Raw genomic sequence first — 21,575 nt, 5'->3', positions numbered from 1 at the left:
TGAGTAGGAAGTTGTTCTACCAGATACTAAACTTTAGTAATTACTCACTGAGAGCCATATGATACTGACATGTTAATAGACAACCTTAGCAGGATAGAGCGCCCAAGAGCAGATCCAAGTGTATTTCACATCCTAAATTATGGTAAGGAGACGTTTCAATCTAATTACAAGAAAGAATGGATATTTAATTACTTGTTTTAGATAATTGACTCTTGAAGAGAATAGTTTTCACACCTTGTACAAAAAGACATTTTAGACGAATGAATGAATGAACGGGATTCAAAGTCAGGTTCTTTTCCTTTAAGGGCCTACAGCAATACCCTCCACTTATTTCTTTCACGGTATTTGCATGACACTGAAGTTGCCCACTGATTTGTGGTTTTTTTCTCGTTTAGATTGTAAATTCCGTCAAGGCAGGAGCCCTTACTCACTGTGGCGGCTCAGTTGGGGGGTGTGATGGGCGCGCCCCGTGGGTGTTTCCTCGCTGTGGAATTGTGAATGAGCTTGTGTGTTCCCCTCTTGTTCTGTATTCTGTCTTCCGTTCGTTCGCAACAAAGTCATTTACAGAATAATATATCAAATAGAAAGCTGTTTACTTTGTCCCTAAACCTGTCAGCTTAATGTCATCAAGACAGGCCAGGGGCCTGGATGGGGACTGGGGAAGTGGGTGGGGCTGGAAGTGGATGGACTCCATGGAGATTCGGTAGGAAATAGATGCAGCAGCACCTTGGTGATCCAGTTGAGTGTTGTCCTGAACAAAGGGGAACACGTAGAAGAACGACTGGGCAGTGCTTGGAGAGATCTGCTGGTATGTGTTATGGACAAAAGGAGCTTTTTTTCCTATGTGAGGCTTTTATTGGCCGTTTCTAACGCATCTCGTCTCCCTGATACCAAAACCCGACTGCGAGCATAGTTCATTTTCAACTCATCGCTTCTCTCTTGCGAATTTTCTTTTGTGCTTTCTGCTCATTGCTCTCTCCAGTTGCTGAATTCTGTCTTAGAAACAGTGAATTGACCTCTGAGGGCAAGGTAGGGGAAGAGTATACGAGCAGACAGAGCCAGAACTCTGTTTAGCAGGCCGCAGGAAAGGGAAACTAGGAATAATTAGGTACTATAATTTTTAAAAAATTTTCCTTGAGAGAGCGAGAGAATCCCAAGCAGGTGCCATGCTCCGCGTGGAACCTGATGCGAGGCTCGACCTCACAACCCCGGGATCGCGACCTGAGCCGAAACCAAGAGCCGGACGCTCCACCATCTGAGCCAGCAAGGCCCCCCTGTGTATTCATAATTTTGTATGCTGTCTCAAGGAGGTGTATTTATCATAGAAGAGGTCCAGTAAGGCACATGGAGAGGCTGAAGGAAAGGGATCCATGGGGTTTATTAAGAGGAAGAACAGAGCGGATTATGGGTGAAAGTAGGCGATAGGCTGACACAGGGAGCCTAGACTTTGAAGGTGACCGTGGGTGGCAAAAATGTTGACACGAATGTTTTTCAGCAGTTTTCTGGTAGATGGTTATGCTCGGACCTGAGGAGCCTGGGGTAGTGAGAACAGCTACTGTGCACTGTTGAGGCAGGAAAGCCTTTGATGTAGGAACCTTTTTGCCTTTTTATCCTCTGGGGTTTTCTCCAGGTTTGGGATGGAAAAATCCTGATTGGCACCTGGGGAATGTTTGTTGAAGGGATGAGTTGTGTTTTACAACTTTCTGTGTGTAAGTATTTGTTTCCAGTTTTAATAGCAGACTTTTTTATTTGAAAAGTTTTTGTGTTTGCTACTTGAAGTACTTTAACTTTAGAGTAGTAGATGTGGGTTTCTTCTCCACAGCCATCGTCATTTCTAGCAACATGTTTACACCAAGAGTTTGATTATATTAGTTCTAATCTTCATGATAGAGTCTGTTAAACATTAGGTCTAGTAAATATAGCAAGTAAACCATAGACCAGAATTTGAAATGCATTGTTTCTCTGATTTTCAAGGATTTAAAAAATGAATTTGGTTGCTTTTATTTAATAAAAATTGCCCATGCTTATCATTTTAATGTATAGTGACAAGAATGTGAATTTTCTCAAGACTCTTTAAATCTTAAATGTCAACTTGGTGATATCACTGAAGTAATATCTTTATTTGGCGATAAAATAATTTTACTTATTTATTTATTGAGAGAGGGACCAAGCAAGCATGCGCTCCTACAGGCAGGGGAGAGGACAGAAGGAGAGGGGGAGAGAGAATATTAAGCAGGCTCCATGCCCAAAGCAGGGTTTGATCTCACGACCGTGAGATCACGACCTGAGCTGAAATCACGAGTTGGACGCTTAACCAACTGAGCCACCCAGGTGCCTCTCAGTGATAAAAGCATTTTAACTTGAAGGTGTTATAAGTGACATTTAAGAATCTTCTGTTTACTGTCCTTCATGCTGAGTGCTACACTCAGAAGAAGGTGTCGTTATCATAGATAACATAGATGAGAGAATAAAGTGTCAAAGAGATTATTTTTCAAAAGTCATTGATAATCCAGAGTCAGAATTTGAATACAGGTTTCTCTGACTACAAAGATCGTCTTTTCACTCTGTCTTGTTTTCACTCAACCTAAAAAATATGTATGATATGATATGCTATAGTAGTACGATAAAATTACTGTACTATACTATAACACACACACACACATATATACGTGTTTATAAAGCAATCTAGAAAATACCAAAAAGCGGGACACCTGGTGGCTGAGTCGGTTAAGCATCTGACTTGATTTCGGCTCAAGTCATGACCTCGTGGTTCATGGGATTGAGCTCCGTGTCAGGCTTCATGCTGATGGCACAGAGCCTGCTTGGGATTCTCTCCCCTCCTCTCTCTCTGCCCCTCCCCTGCTCACACTCCCTCTCTCTCTTTCTCTCTCAAAATAAATAAGTAAACTTAAAAACAAAGAAGAAAGAAAATACCAGATGTCTATGACACCATGGGTAATCTAACAACCCAGAGCTAATCCCTGTGAACATTTTGGTGTCTACTCGTCTTTTCATTTTTGGTGTATACCTATGGTAAGGGAAGACTTGTTTTCACTTACGTTCCCCAGTACTCTCTCAGTACTGCTTTGCTTCTGACATGAGATGTGTGAGTTTCTGCAACACCAGCAGAGTATCCTGTGGTTTAACTCCATTCTGATGCCGTCCACCTGGAGATAGTGTCACATCCCATAGGCTAAGGGGTCCAGTCCTACAAGACTCCCTCCTCACCCCTAGGTACAAGTTCAGGTTATTACTTGTGCTTCTGACTCACAGACGGTAGGTTGGAGATCACCACGACTTAATCCTCAGATACGGTTGGTCTGTTGGAGCAGCTCACCGGACTCAGGAGGAGCTCCGTGATGCAGGTGCACAAGGCTGGGTACGGTGAGGGAGGCGTGGAGCCTCCCCCCTGCCCCCGCCCCGCAGCACCTCCACTTGTTGGCCGACCTGGAAGCTCTCCAAACCTCATCCTTTTGGGTTTCTAGGACAGCGTCCTTAGATAGGCATGATCCATCAAGTCATTAGCCATTAAGGATGGATGTAGCCTCGGCCCTTCCCTAGAAATTGCCAACCTTCTAATCTCAGTTGGTTCCCCTGGCGACCAGCCCCTGTCCTTAGGTTACCCAAGGACTTTGCAAAAGTCACCTCATCAACATAAATACTAGTGTGGTTGAAAGGAGTTTCTTGTAAATAACAAAAGCTAGCTTTGTGCCAACAAATGTATGTATTTCTTACTATAAATCACAGTATCGTATACACATACTCGTGGGAGTCCATATCTAAAATTACTTGGCTTCTGTTTATATAGACCTAAGAAGAGTCCGTTTGGATACTTCTGCACTATCAGAAATAAGAGGAGTATGTACATTGTGGAAATTATTATATCCTGTATAAGAGTGCTTTCCAAATGCTGGTCCAGTGCTGGTTTAATAAGGTTGCTACCAGTCCAAGAGAAAAGAGGGAAAACGTAATAATGGTGATAAAAGAAATCTATTCAACATACATGGCTGTCTTGCATTCGGAATTACTGTAATCATTTGTGAATTAAAATGTTTATTCTTCTATGAAACGTTGATAAAACTGTGGTCTGTTATAGGCGATGATGTTGATGTTCCTTTTTGATGTCGTTACTTGGCAAAGTATAACAACAAAACAATGGTAATCCTTCGTTGTTCCCTGCCTCAATTTTTAAAAACTTTATATTCTTGCCTCAGGAAGCACACAGGCTTTGTGATGATCATCTCACACAGCTTCTTGTTAATTAACAACAACGGTATTTGACCCCAGTGCTGTTTGACCTTGGGTTCTATTACATGTATTAATTTTTCACCCTTATTATTTGATTACTTTTTTCTTCTCATTCCCAGTACCTGGTGATGGATTATTATGTTGGTGGGGATTTGCTGACTCTGCTCAGCAAATTTGAAGATAGACTGCCCGAAGATATGGCTCGGTTTTACCTGGCTGAGATGGTGATAGCAATCGACTCCGTTCATCAGCTGCACTACGTACACAGGTGGGTAAGACCTTACGCAGCAGCGGGCTGCGTGAGCGTGGAAGCAGACGTTTTTAGAGGAACGTGGTGCTTTGGATGGCCACGGAGGAATTTTGTCTTTGTAAACTATTTGACAGGTGTGATGATCGATTTAAAGTCTTCCCTACAGATGTGTGTTTGATCGTATGCAGGGTAAGATGGAATGATAAAAATGGGCCTGTTTACAAAATGATTTTTCATTTAGGATTCTTCTTCCACCTGTGGACACATGTTAGAAGTCTCCTTCTCTGTGAACAGCTCATAATAATTTAGGCGAAGAGCTTAAAGAGCAGTCTCACATTTTATTTTTATTTTTTATTAAAAAACATGTTTTTTAAGTTTATTTATTTATTTATTTATTTATTTTTTTTTTTTTTTAATTTTTTTTTTTTTTTTTTTTCAATGTTTTTTATTTATTTTTGGGACAGAGAGAGACAGAGCATGAACGGGGGAGGGGCAGAGAGAGAGGGAGACACAGAATCGGAAACAGGCTCCAGGCTCTGAGCCATCAGCCCAGAGCCTGACGCGGGGCTCGAACTCACGGACCGCGAGATCGTGACCTGGCTGAAGTCGGACGCTTAACCGACTGCGCCACCCAGGCGCCCCTTTATTTATTTATTTTTGAGAGAGAGCCAGAGTGGCCGGGGGAGGGACAGAAAGAGAGCGAGAGGGAGAGAGAATCACAAGCAGGCTCTGTGCCACCAGCACAGAGCCCATCATGGGGCCCGATCCCACGAACTGTGAGATCGATCATGGGCCAAAATCAAGAGTTGGACACTTAACCGACTGAGCCACAAGGCACCCCAAAGGAAGATCATTTTGATTAAAACTTTTCTATTCATCAGATCTCACTGTGGCTCTTGCCTACTTATATGCTTTTCCCTATTGATATTTGATAGTCACAAATTCTATTAAAAATAAAAAGATGAATATACTTTGAAAATTGTAAAACGACGTGTTTTATGATGGTATTAGGGTCTCAAGAGCGAATTACAGGATGAGAAACCAAAGTGCTTCTTTCTTTGCTCAAACAGTAACCCAAGGTCCTAGCTGAGGACTCATTTAAAAATACTTTAAGGGGCGCCTGGGTGGCGCAGTCGGTGAAGCGTCCGACTTCAGCCAGGTCACGATCTCGTGGTCCGTGAGTTCGAGCCCCGCGTCGGGCTCTGGGCTGATGGCTCGGAGCCTGGAGCCTGCTTCCGATTCTGTGTCTCCCTCTCTCTCTGCCCCTCCCCCGTTCATGCTCTGTCTCTCTCTGTCTCAAAAATAAAAACGTTAAGGGGCGCCTGGGTGGCTCAGTTGGTTAAGCGTCCGACTTCGGCTCAGGTCACGATCTCGCGGTCCGTGAGTTCGAGCCCCGCGTCGGGCTCTGGGCTGATGGCTCGGAGCCTGGAGCCTGTTTCCGATTCTGTGTCTCCCTCTCTCTCTGCCCCTCCCCCGTTCATGCTCTGTCTCTCTCTGTCCCAAAAATAAATAAAAAATGTTGGAAAAAAAAATATATAAATAGCACTGTGCTAAACTGCATAAAATTTTAAGTGAGTGTAGCATATGGTCCTGACTTGGAAAAGGCTTCCAGTCCATTTGGGGACACAAAACACAAGACATAAATAAGAACTAAAGTAATAAAAGTTAAATAATCACTTAGGGCAAAAGTTTAAGAGATGGAGTGAGCCCAGATTGCGAACTCTTTGTTGGGTTATACAAGCAAATTACAGTGAACTCAGAGAAACAAATAATCTTAATTCTTAAGGTTACCGTTCATTAAGAAAACCATTCTTAATGGTTTTTTCCACTGGTTATTTAGCTCTCACTATGTGTTACGGACTTCACCTGTATTATTCTAATTCTGACAATAAATCTATGATTTGGGTGACATCTAAAATGGATGTTGTTCCATTTTACAGATGAGGAAACCCAGCTTCAGAGACATGAGTCGGTAATTAGCATAGGCTGGATTAAAATCGAAGTCAGGCTGATGCCGGAATTTATGCTGTTCATATAACATCATATTGCTCATAAGAGGATGCTTTACTGGTAGGACTTTGCGGAATAAAAAGGCTTTCTGTGGGCAGAGAGGAAGGCGTTCTAGAAACAAGGGATGAAGGAGATAGGGACACAGGCGGGCAGAGGGCGGGTCTAGAGAAGGGTTGGTAGGTGACTCGGCTGAAGAAAAGAGCTCATGTGGAGTTTAGGAAGAGAGATTTCAATCCCTGTTGTGGAAACGTTTGAACACCATGCTGTAGACTTTAGATCTTGGGAGCCATCAAGTTACCGATACTTTTCGGTAATGTAGTGTTTGATTAAAACAGTGTGTTAAGTGAGTTGATTTTACAGTAAACTGTGTATCAGTTTTCATGTTTTGCTGGATTTCAGAATGTTTTATAGTTATGAATTTCAAGTAGAGGGAGTTAGAGAAGACAAAAAGGGAGTAGTGGAGACTGGATGTGTTCGGGGAAGGAAATACTTTTTTTCCCTTGTGTTCTTGTATTTTATTATTTTTTAAAAATGTTTATGGATTTATTTTGAGAGAGAGTGTGTGTGAGAACAGGGAAGGGGTAGAGAGAGAGGGAGAGAGGGAATCCCAAGCAGCCTCCGTGCTGCCATCACAGAGCCCGATGCGGGGCTTGAACTCACAAACCGTAAGATCATGACCTAAGCCAAAATCAAGAGTCAGATGCTTAACTGACCAAAGCATCCAGGTGCCCCTCCCTTGTGCTCTTTCAAACTACATTTATTTCCAAACCTATAAAATACATTATTGGTCTTCTGACAGCACAGACATTTTCATATGAAAATTTTGTCTTCACTTATGCATCGGGAGAAAGGAGCAGTGGAGAGTAGTGCATGAGAAGAATCATGAAATCATACATACGAGTGTTGAGCACATTGTGAGATTTCAGTCGAGAACATTGCAACTTCCTTTGAAATGTCTAGAAATACACTTTAAAAACACATTGTAGGGCATTATGTTACCTGTTTTCAGAGATGTTAATTATGAGACGAAAGAGACAGGAATGGGGACATGGAAATAAGAAGCCCAGAGATTGACTCTGGAAGGTTGTAAAATTGATTTACAAACTGACCCCATAAAGTACAGACATTTTCTAGTAACATGATGTAGTAAAAACAAGCATTAAGCTCGGTGCCAGCAGACTTATGCACTGTTCTGGTTCCCCCATAAGCTTTTTAAACTTAGATTCCAAAACATGATTTATCACTGAGATTACAGCAACTTGAAACTTCTTCTTTTTTTTTTTTTAACGTTTATTTTGAGACAGAGACAGAGCATGAACGGGGGAGGGGCAGAGAGAGAGGGAGACACAGAATCCGAAGCAGGCTCCGGGCTCCGAGCCGTCAGCACAGAGCCCGATGTGGTGCTCAAACCCACAAACCGCGAGATCGTGACCTGAGCCGAAGTTGGACGCTCAACCGACTGAGCCGCCCAGGCGCCCCAAGCTCCTCCCCTTTTAAAGAGGCGGGGAAAGGACGCAGTGGGACTGGGGACAGAAGAAACATGGCAGCAGTAGAGCTGTTGTTGGTAGCGAGGCTGATGGAGGTGCTTTAAACGTTCTCCCCAAACTGATCTGCAGGTTCGATGCAGCGCCTGTCGAAATCCCAGCAGGGTTCTTGTTTTCTTGTTCTTTTAAATCCACGTGAAAGTACGTGTCGAGCTCTCCACCTGCAACAAGTCCAGCTCCTGCCCTTGTGTTGGTAGTTGCGTTTAGGCCTCAGGCTCCTGGCTTGTCCCTAAGCGACTGTCCCTAGCTACAAATTTAATCACATCGTTTCATTTTCAGTAGTTACGACAGCTCACAGGTTTTTCCTAAAGGAAAAGTAAAGATTTTTTATTTGTTAGGTACAAACAGGCTTACTCCAAAGTTTACATGGAAATGCAATGAAACTAGAGTAGCTAAAATGATTTTTTTAATGATTTTGGAAAAGGAGAACGAAGTAGTCAGAATAACTACCTACCGTTGAGAGTTGCTGCGTTGCTGCCTTAAGCAAGACACTGCGTAGTGGGGGAGGAGTAGACATCACAGATCACCGGGTAGAAAGGAGAACCCAGGCCGAAATGTACGCAGTTACCTCCGGCTGATTTTGACGACGGTGCCGATGCAACTCAGTGGAGGAAGGATCATCTTCCGCAAACAGTACGGGAATCGTAAGCAAAAAAACAAACTTCCTTCAGCCTCACACAAATGTGAAAAATAGTTCAAAATGGGTCGTGGATTCAAGTAGATGACATAGGGGGACCTGGGTGGCCCAGTCAGTTGAGCAGCTGACCAGCTCAGGTCACGATCAGGTCAGGTTCGTGGGTTTGAGCCCCGCGCGGGGCCCCGTGCTGTCAGCGCAGAGCCCGCTTCAGACCCTCTGTCCCCTGCACCTGCACCTCCCCCGCTCATGCTCTCTCTCAAAAATAAAAAGTAAGTAAATAAAAAATAAACATTAAAAAAATATTCAACGTAAAAGTATAAAACTTTCAGAAGAAAACATCAAAGAACATCTTCTGGACCTAGGGCTTGGTGAGGAGTTCCTAGGACACCAAAAATTACTCAAGTGGACTTCATCAGCACTGAAAACGCACACTTCTAAGGCCCAGGTAAGCTGACGAAAGGGCAGGCGCCAGAAGGGGGGAAATATTTGCAGACCACATACAGGATGTACACCTTAGGTCTAGAATATATAAAGAACTCGAAACACAATCCTCAAGAAACCTCAGACAGTCCAGTTACAGGATGGACAAAAGACCCAAGGAGACATCTTGCCCAAGAGGAGATACGGATGGCAGTGAGCACGTAAAAGGCTGTTCAGCGCCCTTGCCATTAGCAAACCGCGAACTACACCCACCATGAGAGGCAGGCCAGTGAGCAGGTATTAGGACCGCTAAAACACGGACCAGCGGTCCTACTAAGTGCTGATGACCCTGCGGAGAAAGGAGATCTCCCACACATTGCCGGTAGGAAGGTAAAATGGTTTGGCCACTCTGGAAACAGTTTGCAAGTTTAAACAAGGTAAACATGCACTTACCATGTGACCTAGTCGTTGGCGTTTGTAGACATTTATCCCAGAACAGTTAAAACACATTTGCAGAAAAACCTGTACGTGAATATTCATAGCAGCTTTGTTTGTAACCACAAAATACTAGAAATGGCCCGCGAGTCCCTCCCGGGTGGCGTGGTAGCCACCTGCTGGGCACCCCGTGGGCCCGTGGCACTGGGAGCACGAGGCAGCCTGGGCGGCCCCGGACGGTCCTGAGTGACGAGCATGGGCGCTCAGAATGTTATGTTGTTTATGACTCCACTTACCTGACATTCTTGAATTACCAAAACTACAGAGGTTGAAAGCCGATGGATGGTTCCCAGGGGACAAGGTCAGAGGCACAGTGGGGAGTGAGACAGCACGGGGCAGTTCTCTTTTGTGGTGATAGTACAGCTGTGCATCTTGAATGTGGTGGTGGTTACATGAGTCTGTACGTGGGCTAAAATCGCACGGAATACGCACAGATTAGAAAAGGATAAAGCCGAAAGGTCTCTGACGGAACATTAACGTAGTAGTGTCAGCTTCCTGGTTTTGCTATGGACGTAATACGTTGTAACCAGTGGAGAAGCCGGATGGAAGGGTACATGGGACTCGTACTATTTATGCGATTTCCTTTGACTCTGTAATCATTTCAAAATGGAAAGGTTTGGGGGCACCTGGGTGGCTCAGTGGGCGCTTAAGCCCAGCTCTTGGTTTCGACTCAGGTCATGATCTCGTGTTCGTGGGATCGAGCCCCACGTCGGTCTCTGCGCCAACCATGTGGAGTCTGCTTGGGACTCTGTCTCTCCCTCTCTCCCTCTGCCTCTCCCTGCCTCTCCCCGCCTCTCCCCGCCTCTCCCCGCCTCTCCCCTGCTTGCTTTCCCTCTCTCTCTCTCAAAAATAAATAAATAAACTTAAAAAAAAAAAGGGGGGGGGGGAAGATTTTAAGGGAAAAAAAATTACCTCTATTACTTTCTTTTCACAAGTCTGGAAACCAGGCCCAGGAAACTCTCTATCTTGGTGAATTCCTCAGGATTGCCAAATTTGCTTAGGCTTCTGGCCTGCCAGGAAGTGGTTTTTCTTTCTGTAACTCAGAATTTATATGATGTGCAATTCAGGAGGTAAGCGGAGTCCACTTAGTGAAAGTCAGCATTGAAAAGGACCCTGGACTGAACCCTGAGGAGTTTCAGTATTTCGAGATCGGGTAGAGTAGCAGTGGCCAACGAAGCAAACTAAGAAGAAACAATTGGAGGAAGATAATGAGAATATGCGGAATAAAGTAAATCATCTTTCCCTTTATGTTTAATAACATTAATGTCTTAACTGATGCATTTCTTTTTTTTTTTAATTTTTTTTAATGTTTGTTTGTTTATTTTTGAGAGAAAGCAAGAGCAGGAGAGGGGCAGAGAGAGGGAGACACAGAATCCAAAGCAGCTCCAGACTCTGAGCCGTCAGCACAGAGCCCAATGCGGGACTCAAACCGATGATCCGCGAGCTCATGACCTGAGCCAAAGCCAGAAGCCTAACCGACTGAGCCACCCAGGTGCCCCTTAGCTGATGCATTCCAAACCAACATGTAATATCATTTTTTGTGTCCTGGGTGTTGGAATGGGAGTGGGGGCTGCCTTATGGAAGTCATATGCTCTTTACATTCAGTTTATTGCCTTTTGAAAAAAGACTAAGTTTAAGGAAATACTTCTGCTTCACAGTTTTGCCCGAGTAGGACAGATTTTAATTTTATAAATTCATTCATGGTGAAATTATTGTTCAGCCAGCACTGATTGCCCAATATTCTACCTATTTTCTTAGGTGAGGTACTCCTGTTGAGTATCTCAATAGGAGTGGAGGAAATAATGCCTTTATTTTGAAAAATTACTTTGAGATAAGCTTAGCTCTAATGATAGAGAGCAGTTGAATGACAACAAAACCAGGTTTAAGAAAGCAGTAGGAATTACATACCTAAACACTGTGGAGATGGAGAGTGTGAACAAGTGAATCAGGAGGACCTCTTGGAGGAAACCTGTCTGTGATAGGAAGTAGATGGTTTAAGACATTGAAATAAGGGCGCCCGGGTGGCTCAGTCGGTTGAGCGTCCGGGTCAGGTCATGATCTCGCGGTTTGTGAGTTTGAGCCCCGTGTCGGGCTCTGTGCTGACAGCTCGGAGCCTGGAGCCTGCTTCGGATTCTGTGTCTCCCTCTCTCTCTACCCCTCCCCAACTCATGCTCTGTCTCTCAAAAATGAATAAATGTTAAAAATTTATTAAAAAAAAGACATTGAAATAGCTTCCCTGAGGAAGACCAAAGTAAGCAAGATATACAGCGATGGACTGTTAACAGTTAGAAATAAAATGTTGTCGTTATTTTAATGTGAAAGATATCACTTAAACACTTAGGAAAATACAGTATAAAAATATTGTTGTGAAAGCATGTCCATATTTTTTAAATGCTTTTAGCAAAATAGCTGGTTTTCTCCCTGTGTTTATTGAAACACTATTTCAGCTGTCCCAAAATACCTTATTTTCAGTCTGTCAACTCAGATTTTCGCCTTTGCCACAGAGGCACTCCAGTTTCCAACTTGAAGTCTGAATGCCAACATTTCCATTTTTGATTTGCTGAATAAGCAGTTTGCATTTTAAGAGTGTGTCTTTTCTTTTCAATCATTTATTTACTTGAATGTAAAATTTGTGAGAGAGATTATTTCTAACAAGTAAACAGTATCATGTGGCATATGTCGGACTCCGGTTGATGAAAGTACACGCCGAATGTTGGGTTAGAATAAAGCAAGCCCTAATTATAGGTTGGGGAAAAAACCCCAACTTCTTTCTAAATATGTTAATTAAACTCAGCGGCAGGCTTGGTGTTCAGATTGTCAGCTACAACTTTAAGCATGCTAATGATGAAAGGCATAAAATCCTGCTAGAACAACCAAAAAAATAAGCTTCATCTGATCAGAATGTTATGTTTGATGATCCCGTGACATAGTTTGAAATGACAAAAATGGAAAGATGAGGACGTTTGTGATGTTTTTAAATAATACAGAGATCATCAGAATGTTGATTCTGGTACCAAAACGTTAGCAGCCAATATTGTGTCTTACCTTGATTTCTGTTTCTAGTGGAGTCTTATCTGTGATATGACCATTTTAAGAGCGGTGCACCTGTTGTCTACAAACCAGAAGGACCCTACTAGAAACTACTTTGATAGAGAAGGGAAGGTCACTGAGGTCACTGGCAGGTCACAGAGATCAGTGATAATAGAAAGTATTAACAATGTATAACAATGCTTTAAGCTTGTCGATTAGAGAGAATTAGACATGCGTATATCATCTGCAGAGAGAAGCTCCTTTCTTTATGTTAGATCACTTGTCATTGTACGGTTCTTTGTGGAAATAGATATCCTTATAGTTAGGTAATGGTAGACCGTGAAACCGGTTTTTTAAAATGGAGAATTCTCTATTCTAAACCTTTCAGAAGCAGTTTAAAATTTTTTTTTTTTTTAACGTTTATTTATTTTTGGGACAGAGAGAGACAGAGCATGAATGGGGGAGGGGCAGAGAGAGAGGGAGACACAGAATCGGAAGCGGGCTCCAGGCTCTGAGCCGTCAGCCCAGAGCCTGACGTGGGGCTCGAACTCACTGACCGCGAGATCATGACCTGAGCTGAAGTCGGACGCTTAACCGACTGAGCCACCCAGGCGCCCCTCAGAAGCAGTTTTAAAAAACGATCTAAAAATCACAAACTTGTCTTAATTGGCTCTATTCATAAAAGCATTAGATCTTATCCTTGATAATTAACATTAATAGTTGTCATTGGTATGTAACTGGCTCCTGACGTTTTCCCAAACTTTTTTCCGCTGGTAGGAGGAAAGAGTGATCTCTACCTTTCTGTATTACTTGCCAGTGATATTCAGGGGATCTTCATTAAAAATTGCTGTTAAGATCTAATTATAAATAGTTCTTTTTAACAGTTTTATTGAGCTGTAATTCACATACCATACAATTCAGTCAGTTAAAGCGTACAGTGGTTTTTAGTATTTTCACAGATACATTCAACCATTACTTCAGTCCATTTTAAACCATTGTCATCATTTCAAAAAGAAACCCTGTTCCCTTGTTTTCCCCGCCCTCAGCAGCCATTAATCTGTCTCTATAGATTTGTCTAGTCTGGATACTGAATGAAATCATGTAATGGGTCTCTTTTGACTGGCTTCTTTCACTCGGCATACTGTTTTCTTTCTTTCTTTCAAGTTTATTTTTGAGAGAGAGAGAGAGAGAGAGAGAGAGAGAGAGAGAACATGAGTAGGGGAGGGGCAGAGAGAGAGGGAGATACGGAATCTGAAGCAGGCTCCGAGCTGTCAGCACAGAGTCTGAGACGGGGCTCGAACTCCCGAACCACGAGATCATGACCTGAGCCGGAGTCGGACTCTTAACAGACTGAGCCACCCAGGCGCCCCTCAGCATACTGTTTTTAAGCCTCAGGCATGTTGTAGAGGATGTTAGATACATCTCAGATTAACTAGGTTGACTGGTGAAACTAAAATACCAACGTTCTCTGGAGACTTTTGACAGAATCCACAGTGTGCATGGGATCACAACGTGCACAGAACAATCCAGAATTACTCAGTGTATGAGGAAATCATGATTCAGTCTCAAGAGGAAAAAGTGGACTCCTAGCTCAAGATGACCCAGGTCACCCAGGTTTAAATTATAAGAATTATCAGGTAAAACCTGATCTAATTCTCTTGTCCCCTGTGTCCTTGAGAATCTGGCCTCTTGGTATAGTGAAAGATATCACTTAAATACTTAGATTAGTACTTATTTTAAATATACTTAATGAAGTAATAGAGAACACATTTGAAATGAATGAGATGATAGAAAATCTCAGTAATAGAAAAAAAAAAAAACCAGATGAAAACTTCAGAAAAGAAAAATACAGTATCTCGGGTAAAAATTCACTGAGTGGTTTCTGTATCAGAAAGGAGACTCAAAGGAAAAAGTCTATAAAATTGAATATAGATAGTAGAAATTGTCTTATGCAAAGCAGGTGTGAAAAGATTGGAAGAATGAACAGATCAGAGATGAAAAGATCCAACGTATGTAATTGGTGCCCCAGAAAAAGAGAATAAGGCAGAAAACATAATGGCTTAAAACTTCCCAAGTTTGGAGAAACATATGAGTTTACAGAATCAACAATTGTGTCAAGCCAAAGCAATAGAAATTCGAAGAAAATCACTCCTAGCACCTCCAAATCAAAATATGGAATTAAAGGATATGAAAAGTCTTGATAGCATCTAGAGGAAAATAGCATTTTACATGGGAAAAAAAAAAAGCATTTTACAAGTTGAAAGATCTCAGATTTCTCATCACAACCATGGGTACTAAAAGATAAACAAAATTTTGACAACACTGGAAAGAAGAAAACTATCAACCTACTTTCCTTAGGAATGAAGTTAAAAAGAGGATATTTTCAGATAGATGCAACCCAAGAGCATTTATTGCTTAAGACCTTCCTTACAAGAAACACTGATGACATATTTCAGAATGAAGAGTCAGCAGAGGAAATGCAGATCTTTAAGAAAGAAGAAAGAGCATAATAAATGGTAAAAAAAAAAAAAAACAAAAAAAAACAAACACCTCAGCATACATAAAACACCTTTTTTTCTCTTAAATTCTTTTTTTTTTTTAAGATTAAACTTTAATCTTTATTTTAAGTAGTCTCTACATCTAACGTGGGCCTTGAACTCACAACCCCGAGATGAAGACCCACACACTAAACCAACTGATCCAGCCAGGCACCCCTCTCCAAAATTCTTTAAAACACATGGCTGTTTATGTATTTATATATTTTTTTTTTTTTTTTTTTTTTTTTTTTTGAGAGAGAGAGAGCATAAGCTGGGGAGAAGGCCAGAGGGGGAGATAGAGAGTCTTAAGCAGGCTTCACACTCAGTGGAGAGCCTGATGGTGGGACTCGATCCCACAACCCTGGGATCATGATCTGAGCCGAAATCAAGAGTCAGATGCTTAACTGACAGAGCCACCCGGGCTCCCTAAAATATGTGACTGTTTAAAGAAATTTGTTTTGGTAGATACTCGATGAATGCATATGTAATATGTGTGACAACTATAACATAATGGATAGATGGGGCATAAACAAATGCTAGTATAATTATAGAACTTTGGAGTTTTTTTGTTTTTTTTTTTTGTTTTTAAAGGAAAAAGTCCTGTGGTGACAAAACAAGTAAGTGACAGGGAAAGGAAAACTAGTTTATCATCAGACTTTTCAACAACAAAACTTTATGACAGGAAAAAAGTGTGTTCAATATTTATGATACCCCAGAAAAGAGAACACGAACATAATCAACTTTCAGGTATAAAAAGCACACACAGCAGTGTTGTCAACTTGCAGGAGCCTGGGGAACATTGTTCCCATGAATTCTTCCTGAAGAATCTGGAATATTCCACGAGAGAATGAGCTACAGACAACCAAAATGACCAGAGAGACCTTAGCTTAAGGACTGGCGTTGCTCGTTAAATAGTCAGTTATGGATTAAAACAGGAAAAAAGAGGGAGACTGAACAGTATTGATGGCTGCATACTCTAATAATGGACATCTAATAGAACTATAAAGGTCAGTGGTGATTAACTGGGAGAATTTATGCAGATTTTTTTTCAAATTGTCTTCAGTAAAATTCTGGGGTAGTATTCGCCGTGTTATTTTTGAGATTGTTGAGTGTAAATGTGAAATAAATGAGTGATTATGGAGTACTCTAATTCTGTTGTCCCCTGTGTCCTTGAGAATCCGGCCTCTTGGTATAGAAAGAAAGGAGATACCGAGAAAACAGAAGAGGACAAGTATGAACTCTGTACTTCTGAATTTGAATTGGAAGGATCAGAATGAACTTCTGAGGTTTCCATAATTTGCAAGAAGGACTCACAGAATTACTGAACACTTCCCTGCTTACATTTTATTGCATAGAAAAGGTACAGATGGAAACCAGCCGAGGGAAGAAGCGCGTAGGGCAGAGTCCAGGGGAGCGTCTGTCGTCCTCTCCCCGTGGAGCTGGGAACAGCTCTACTTACCTGCCATTCGTGGGTGACGGTAGGCACCAGGACTGTTAACCAAGCAAGTGCACCTGAGCATTGGGTTTCCGGAGTTTTGGGGGCTCAGCGTACGGTCTGCATGATTGACCTTTCCCTGAAGTTGGGATGATACCATTAGTTTCCGGTCCCTTCCAGAGGTAAAACTGATACTGTGTGGCCCAGGTAAATTACATCACAAATTACGTTGTTAGATTGTCTGGTGGCCAGAGCCTCCAGGCAAAGACACACCGATCAGGCATGATATTCCAGTGGCCTAGAGATCACCTCCCAGCGGCCGAAGCAAAGGCCAGACCTTACAATTGGGTTTGTTCATGACGCAGGCCACCCCGTGGCCTTAACGCAAGGCTCTCTGAGAGCAAAGCGATCGTATTTGTTTGGGCATCTACATTTAGTATAGCGTTTATATCAGCAGTAGTGTGAATATGTTTGTCATTTAACCACAAGCCCATTCTATATGGTCATTACATACACTTTCATATTTTTGTACGAATTTAATTATTTGTTTCTCCCTTTACTACTATTTTTGCTGTATGATAAACTTGTGTGGAACTCTTCCATGTAGAGACAGCTGATGGTTAGCTGAATCTACTTCTTCAGGCTGGTCGTTTTATCAGATCCTGTGGAGGCTTTAACCAAATCTCCTAATACGTTTAGTTATCGGTATCAGTATTATCCTAAGACCTGTTTACACAGCAGGGCTGAATCTCAACCACCCAGGCCGGGGTTACACCATATGGCAGTTGACGTGACTTGAAAAATAAAAGCCAAGGCACTAGCACATTCCTGGTGTCCCCGTGAGTCATTCACCCTCTAGACCATCATCACATCACGTGATTAAACGTCTCCCAGAATGATACCACCCAGGTTTGCGCATTCCCCTTTGACTGTGTCCCGTCCCCAAAGCAGAAACATCTTGGCAACACATGGCTTCACCACTTTAAGCGTCTGGTGTCATTGAGCTAAGGGGCAATAGCCTCTTCTGCTCTGAGCCTCTCACAGAGAAAGCATCAGTGTAATGTTGGGTTTCCCTCATTGCATAACCCATTTATTGATGGCTTCAGCCCTAGTTATTCCTCCTCCTCTCCATTTATCATTTTGTTTTGCCCAAACTTTTCCACCTCTGGAAGGGATGTTCAGCTTGACCGCTGTGCTGGCCCAAATGCCAGCAGCAATGTTCGTCTCACAAATGCCTCCCTCTCAGTACATTCTTTCAGTGCAGAGTTAGATGCAGAAATTGTGGGCTAGCTCAGCCACCTGGCAGTCCAGCAGTATTCCCTGCCTAGCTTGGTTTTGCCAGATGGGGTAAGGTGTAACCCAGCCCACCAGGACCGTAAGAATTCTGACATTAAGGTTTAAGGGCATAGGTAGAGTTCCTCACTTAGGAACCATCGTCGGTTTTGGTGCCTACAGGTGCGGCCCTGGTCCTGGGACCCTGCTTCAGATGGGGCGGGTGAGGTGAGGAGGGAAGAATTCTGTCACCCTCTCAGCTTCCTCCCTCACTTCCTCATTCCCCGGGGAGAGCGGAATATGCAAATGTGTACTTGTTCTATATCAAGCAAGTCTGATTCAAGGATCCTAGGATCCTTTTTTTTTTTTTTTTAATCACTATTAGGGCATTTTGTTTTGTTTTGCCTTGAAATTTACTTTGCCTGGTAAAATATAAATACACCAGTCTTTCAGTAATGGTATTCATATCCTCTAATTTTCTTTCACCTTATTTTTATTCTTTTCATTTTGAGCATTTCTTGGGTATGCAGCAATTAGTTGTTTTTACTTGCTGACCTAAAAAAAAAAGAAAAAAAAAAGCTGTGACTGTCACTTCAAACACTGCATGGAAAATAGAAAGTACTAAATAAGCACTAGGTGTTATTTTTATTGAGACAGAAGAGATACAAAGAAATGAGAGTAGGAATAGAACTGTAAGCAAGTATGTTGTAGGCTTAAAAAATAGTAAGAGTATTGTGAGCAACTGTACTCCAGTAAATTTGAAAATGTGGATGAAATGTGCATTAGAAAAATATAAGCCACTGCAATGTACTTGGGAAGAAATAGAAATTATCTGAGTACCCTAAGAACATTGAAGGAAACTGAGTCTGTAATGGAAAGCTCCCCTTCCACAAAACTTCACTCTCATCTATTTTTAGGCATTTGGTGCCTTGTCTCCTTGATTTTTAAAATTGAAATACACGTCAAGTTAACACAGGAGTTAAGTGTGCAGTGAAGAGTTTTGACAACGGATACATCTGTGTAACCGCCTTTGCAGTCAAGACATAGAATGTTTTTTTATCACCCTGCAAATGTCCTAGTGCTCTTTTCCGTGAACGTCTTTCTGTTTCTCCAGTCACTAGTTCTGGTTTCTGTCACCGGAACTTAGGGTTACCTGTTCTGGAACTTCTTACAAATAGGATTATACGTCATGTATTCTTTTCTGTCTGATGTCTTTTTATCCACATAAGGTTTTTGAGATTCATTCAGTTCGATGTATGTGTCAATAGATTTTTCTTTATTGGTGAGTGGTCCTCCATTGTATAAACATATGATGGTTTATCTGCTGTTAATGTCATTTGCGTTTTTCCCACTTTTGAGCCTTTACAGTAGAGCTGCTGTGAACCTTCTTTTACTCCACGTGGTTTCACGGATGAGTTCTCTTTTACTTTTAAGAAAGTGATCATTGAATCCTATGTAAATTGTTTCAGAAAGTTTGAGAATTTTTAAAAATCTGTTTCCCTCACTTTATGATGGTAGTGAAATCTTGATCACAAAGCTTGAAAAGGAGGACGGTACAAGGGGCGAACGTTAGTGTGGTGCAGTGTCCCTTATGAGTAGAAGAGCAGGAATCATCAAGAAAAAATGGAATCAGATTTAGCGTGTATGTGTTTTTCAATACTAATAAGACAGACTTATTTTTCGATTTAATGTCTCTGAAATTGGAGTGCTCTTTTAAAAGAAATGGCTTCTAAAATTACAGTTGCCAGTGTATTCTCTCTTGTAGCTGCACTGGACGTAGTGATGCCTCTTTACAATTGGTGGAATTTTAGACTCCGTGATATGTGGTACAGCAAACAAGTATGACCACGTGGGTTTCATCCCAGGCTACAAGGGAGTTTCAACAGTACAACATCTATTAGTGTAATATACTATATTAATACATTGAAGGAGGAAAACCATAAAATAAGCTCAATACCGAAAATGACAGTAACATTGAATATCCATTCCTGATACTTTTAGCAATTTGGGTGTAGAAGATAATTCTCATAACCTAATACTGAATTTTTTTCCCCCTAATATTGAATTTCTATTGAAAATCTAAGCCAAGGACTGTACTTAATTGTGAAACATTAGGAACATTCCCATTAAAATTGGAAGCAAAATAGGGCCCCTGGGTGGCTCAGTCGCTTGAGCGTCTGATTCAGCTCAGGTCATGATCCCAGGGTCGTGAGACCCAGCCCCACGTCAGGCTCCTTGCTGAGCTCAGAGCCTGCGTGTGTGTGTGTGTGTGTGTGTGTGTGTGTGTGTGTGTGTGTGTGTCTCCCTCTCCTCCCTCCCCTTCCCCTGCCCCCCATGCTCCTCTCCCCCACTTGCACGCATGCTTTCTCTAAAAAAATTAAAACGAAAACATTTTTAAAAATTGGAAGCGAAGGAAGAATGATTCTATGAAGAAAATCCCATTCACAGTAGCACCAAAACTGTAAGGCACCTAAAACCATAGACAATAAAAATTACGGATATAAAATAAATACATAGATATATAGTTGCTAAAAGCTAGGTAGCTATATAGGTAATAAAAGCTCTCTGCAGAAAAAAAATTCAGTATTATTGAAAGACCTAAAAGAATCCTCATCAGTAAGATATAATGTATACTTAGATGGGAAGAGTCTGATTATAAAGACATCAGTTCTCTTTAGATTAATATATGAAAATCATTGTGATCCCTGACAAAATCTCAGTGTGTTTTATGGACCCTGTTAATCTAATCCTGGCATTCATCTGGAAGAGCCATGAGAATTTAAAAACTTGGTCTGCTGGTGTGGAGGGTCCTTATAGAGCTTCCGTGATTAAGTGTGGTGTTGGTCCAGGCGTAGACACAGACACAGGGTCATCACGTATCTAATGTTGCCTGGATCAGTTCCAGATTATGTTGATTGTTCTGGCAGTTGTTTGTAGGTTTCCTTTGACTCCAACGACTGTTCAGGGAAATAGCTTTAGGAAGTTCTGAAAGAAATCCACTTGATCTGCAGCCTGTGTGGTATTAGAAGTCAGTGGTATTGGGACAGAAGGAGATAGGGCCCTCATCTCACACTACATGTGAACACTTACTCCAGGGAGACTAAAGACTTGAAGTGAAAAGTAAAACCTTAAAACTTACAGAGGAAAATACGGGACGCTACCCTTAGGACCTCGGGGAGAAGGTAAGGGAGATTTCCCAGGACAAAACCCACAAATCGCGAGAACAGAATTGTGGTTGCCAGGGGCTGGAGAAATAAGGGAGAGGGTGGTAAAAGAGCACAAACTTTCAGTTAGAAGATGAATGAGGTCCGAGAAGCTGATGTGTAACATGGTGACTAGTTGATGATACTGTATTATATAACCCAGCTTTTCTAACAGAGTCAAATTTAAGTGTTTACCAAAAAAACCCACCCAAAACAAAAGTAAACACGTGATGGGTGTGTTACTTAACTCAGCGAGATGTATATGTAGGTCACATTGTCATGTTGTATACTTTAAATGTATGGCAGTTTCATTTGTCAATTATATCTCACAAAAGTTGAAAATAGTGAAAAAGACAAAAACACAAATTACAAATTAGAAGACTACATTGACATTAAATAATTTTTTTTTACAAATTAGATATTATAAACAATGAGGAAAAACATGCCCCCATGCTGAGAGATTTGTAACACGTGTAACCTAAGTTTGAGTAAAC

General features: G+C 41.8%; 1 protein-coding gene across 16 annotated transcripts in view; it reads left to right on the top strand.

The window, feature by feature from the left end:
- The window catches only part of CDC42BPA (CDC42 binding protein kinase alpha), a 316,161-nt gene that overhangs the window by 123,340 nt on the left and 171,246 nt on the right, over positions 1-21,575 (top strand). For all 16 annotated transcript variants that reach the window (XM_058700194.1, XM_058700191.1, XM_058700193.1 and 13 more), the window contains one exon: positions 4,368-4,516. In XM_058700194.1, coding sequence (XP_058556177.1) covers positions 4,368-4,516 — 149 coding nt within the window. The remainder of the gene's footprint in view (positions 1-4,367; positions 4,517-21,575) is intronic.

This window comes from Neofelis nebulosa, chromosome 15, assembly GCF_028018385.1.
Source record: "Neofelis nebulosa isolate mNeoNeb1 chromosome 15, mNeoNeb1.pri, whole genome shotgun sequence".
In the NCBI taxonomy this organism is placed as follows: Eukaryota; Metazoa; Chordata; class Mammalia; order Carnivora; family Felidae; genus Neofelis; species Neofelis nebulosa.
Note: the sequence above shows the minus strand (reverse complement) of the source record. Positions and strands in the feature narration are given on the sequence as shown.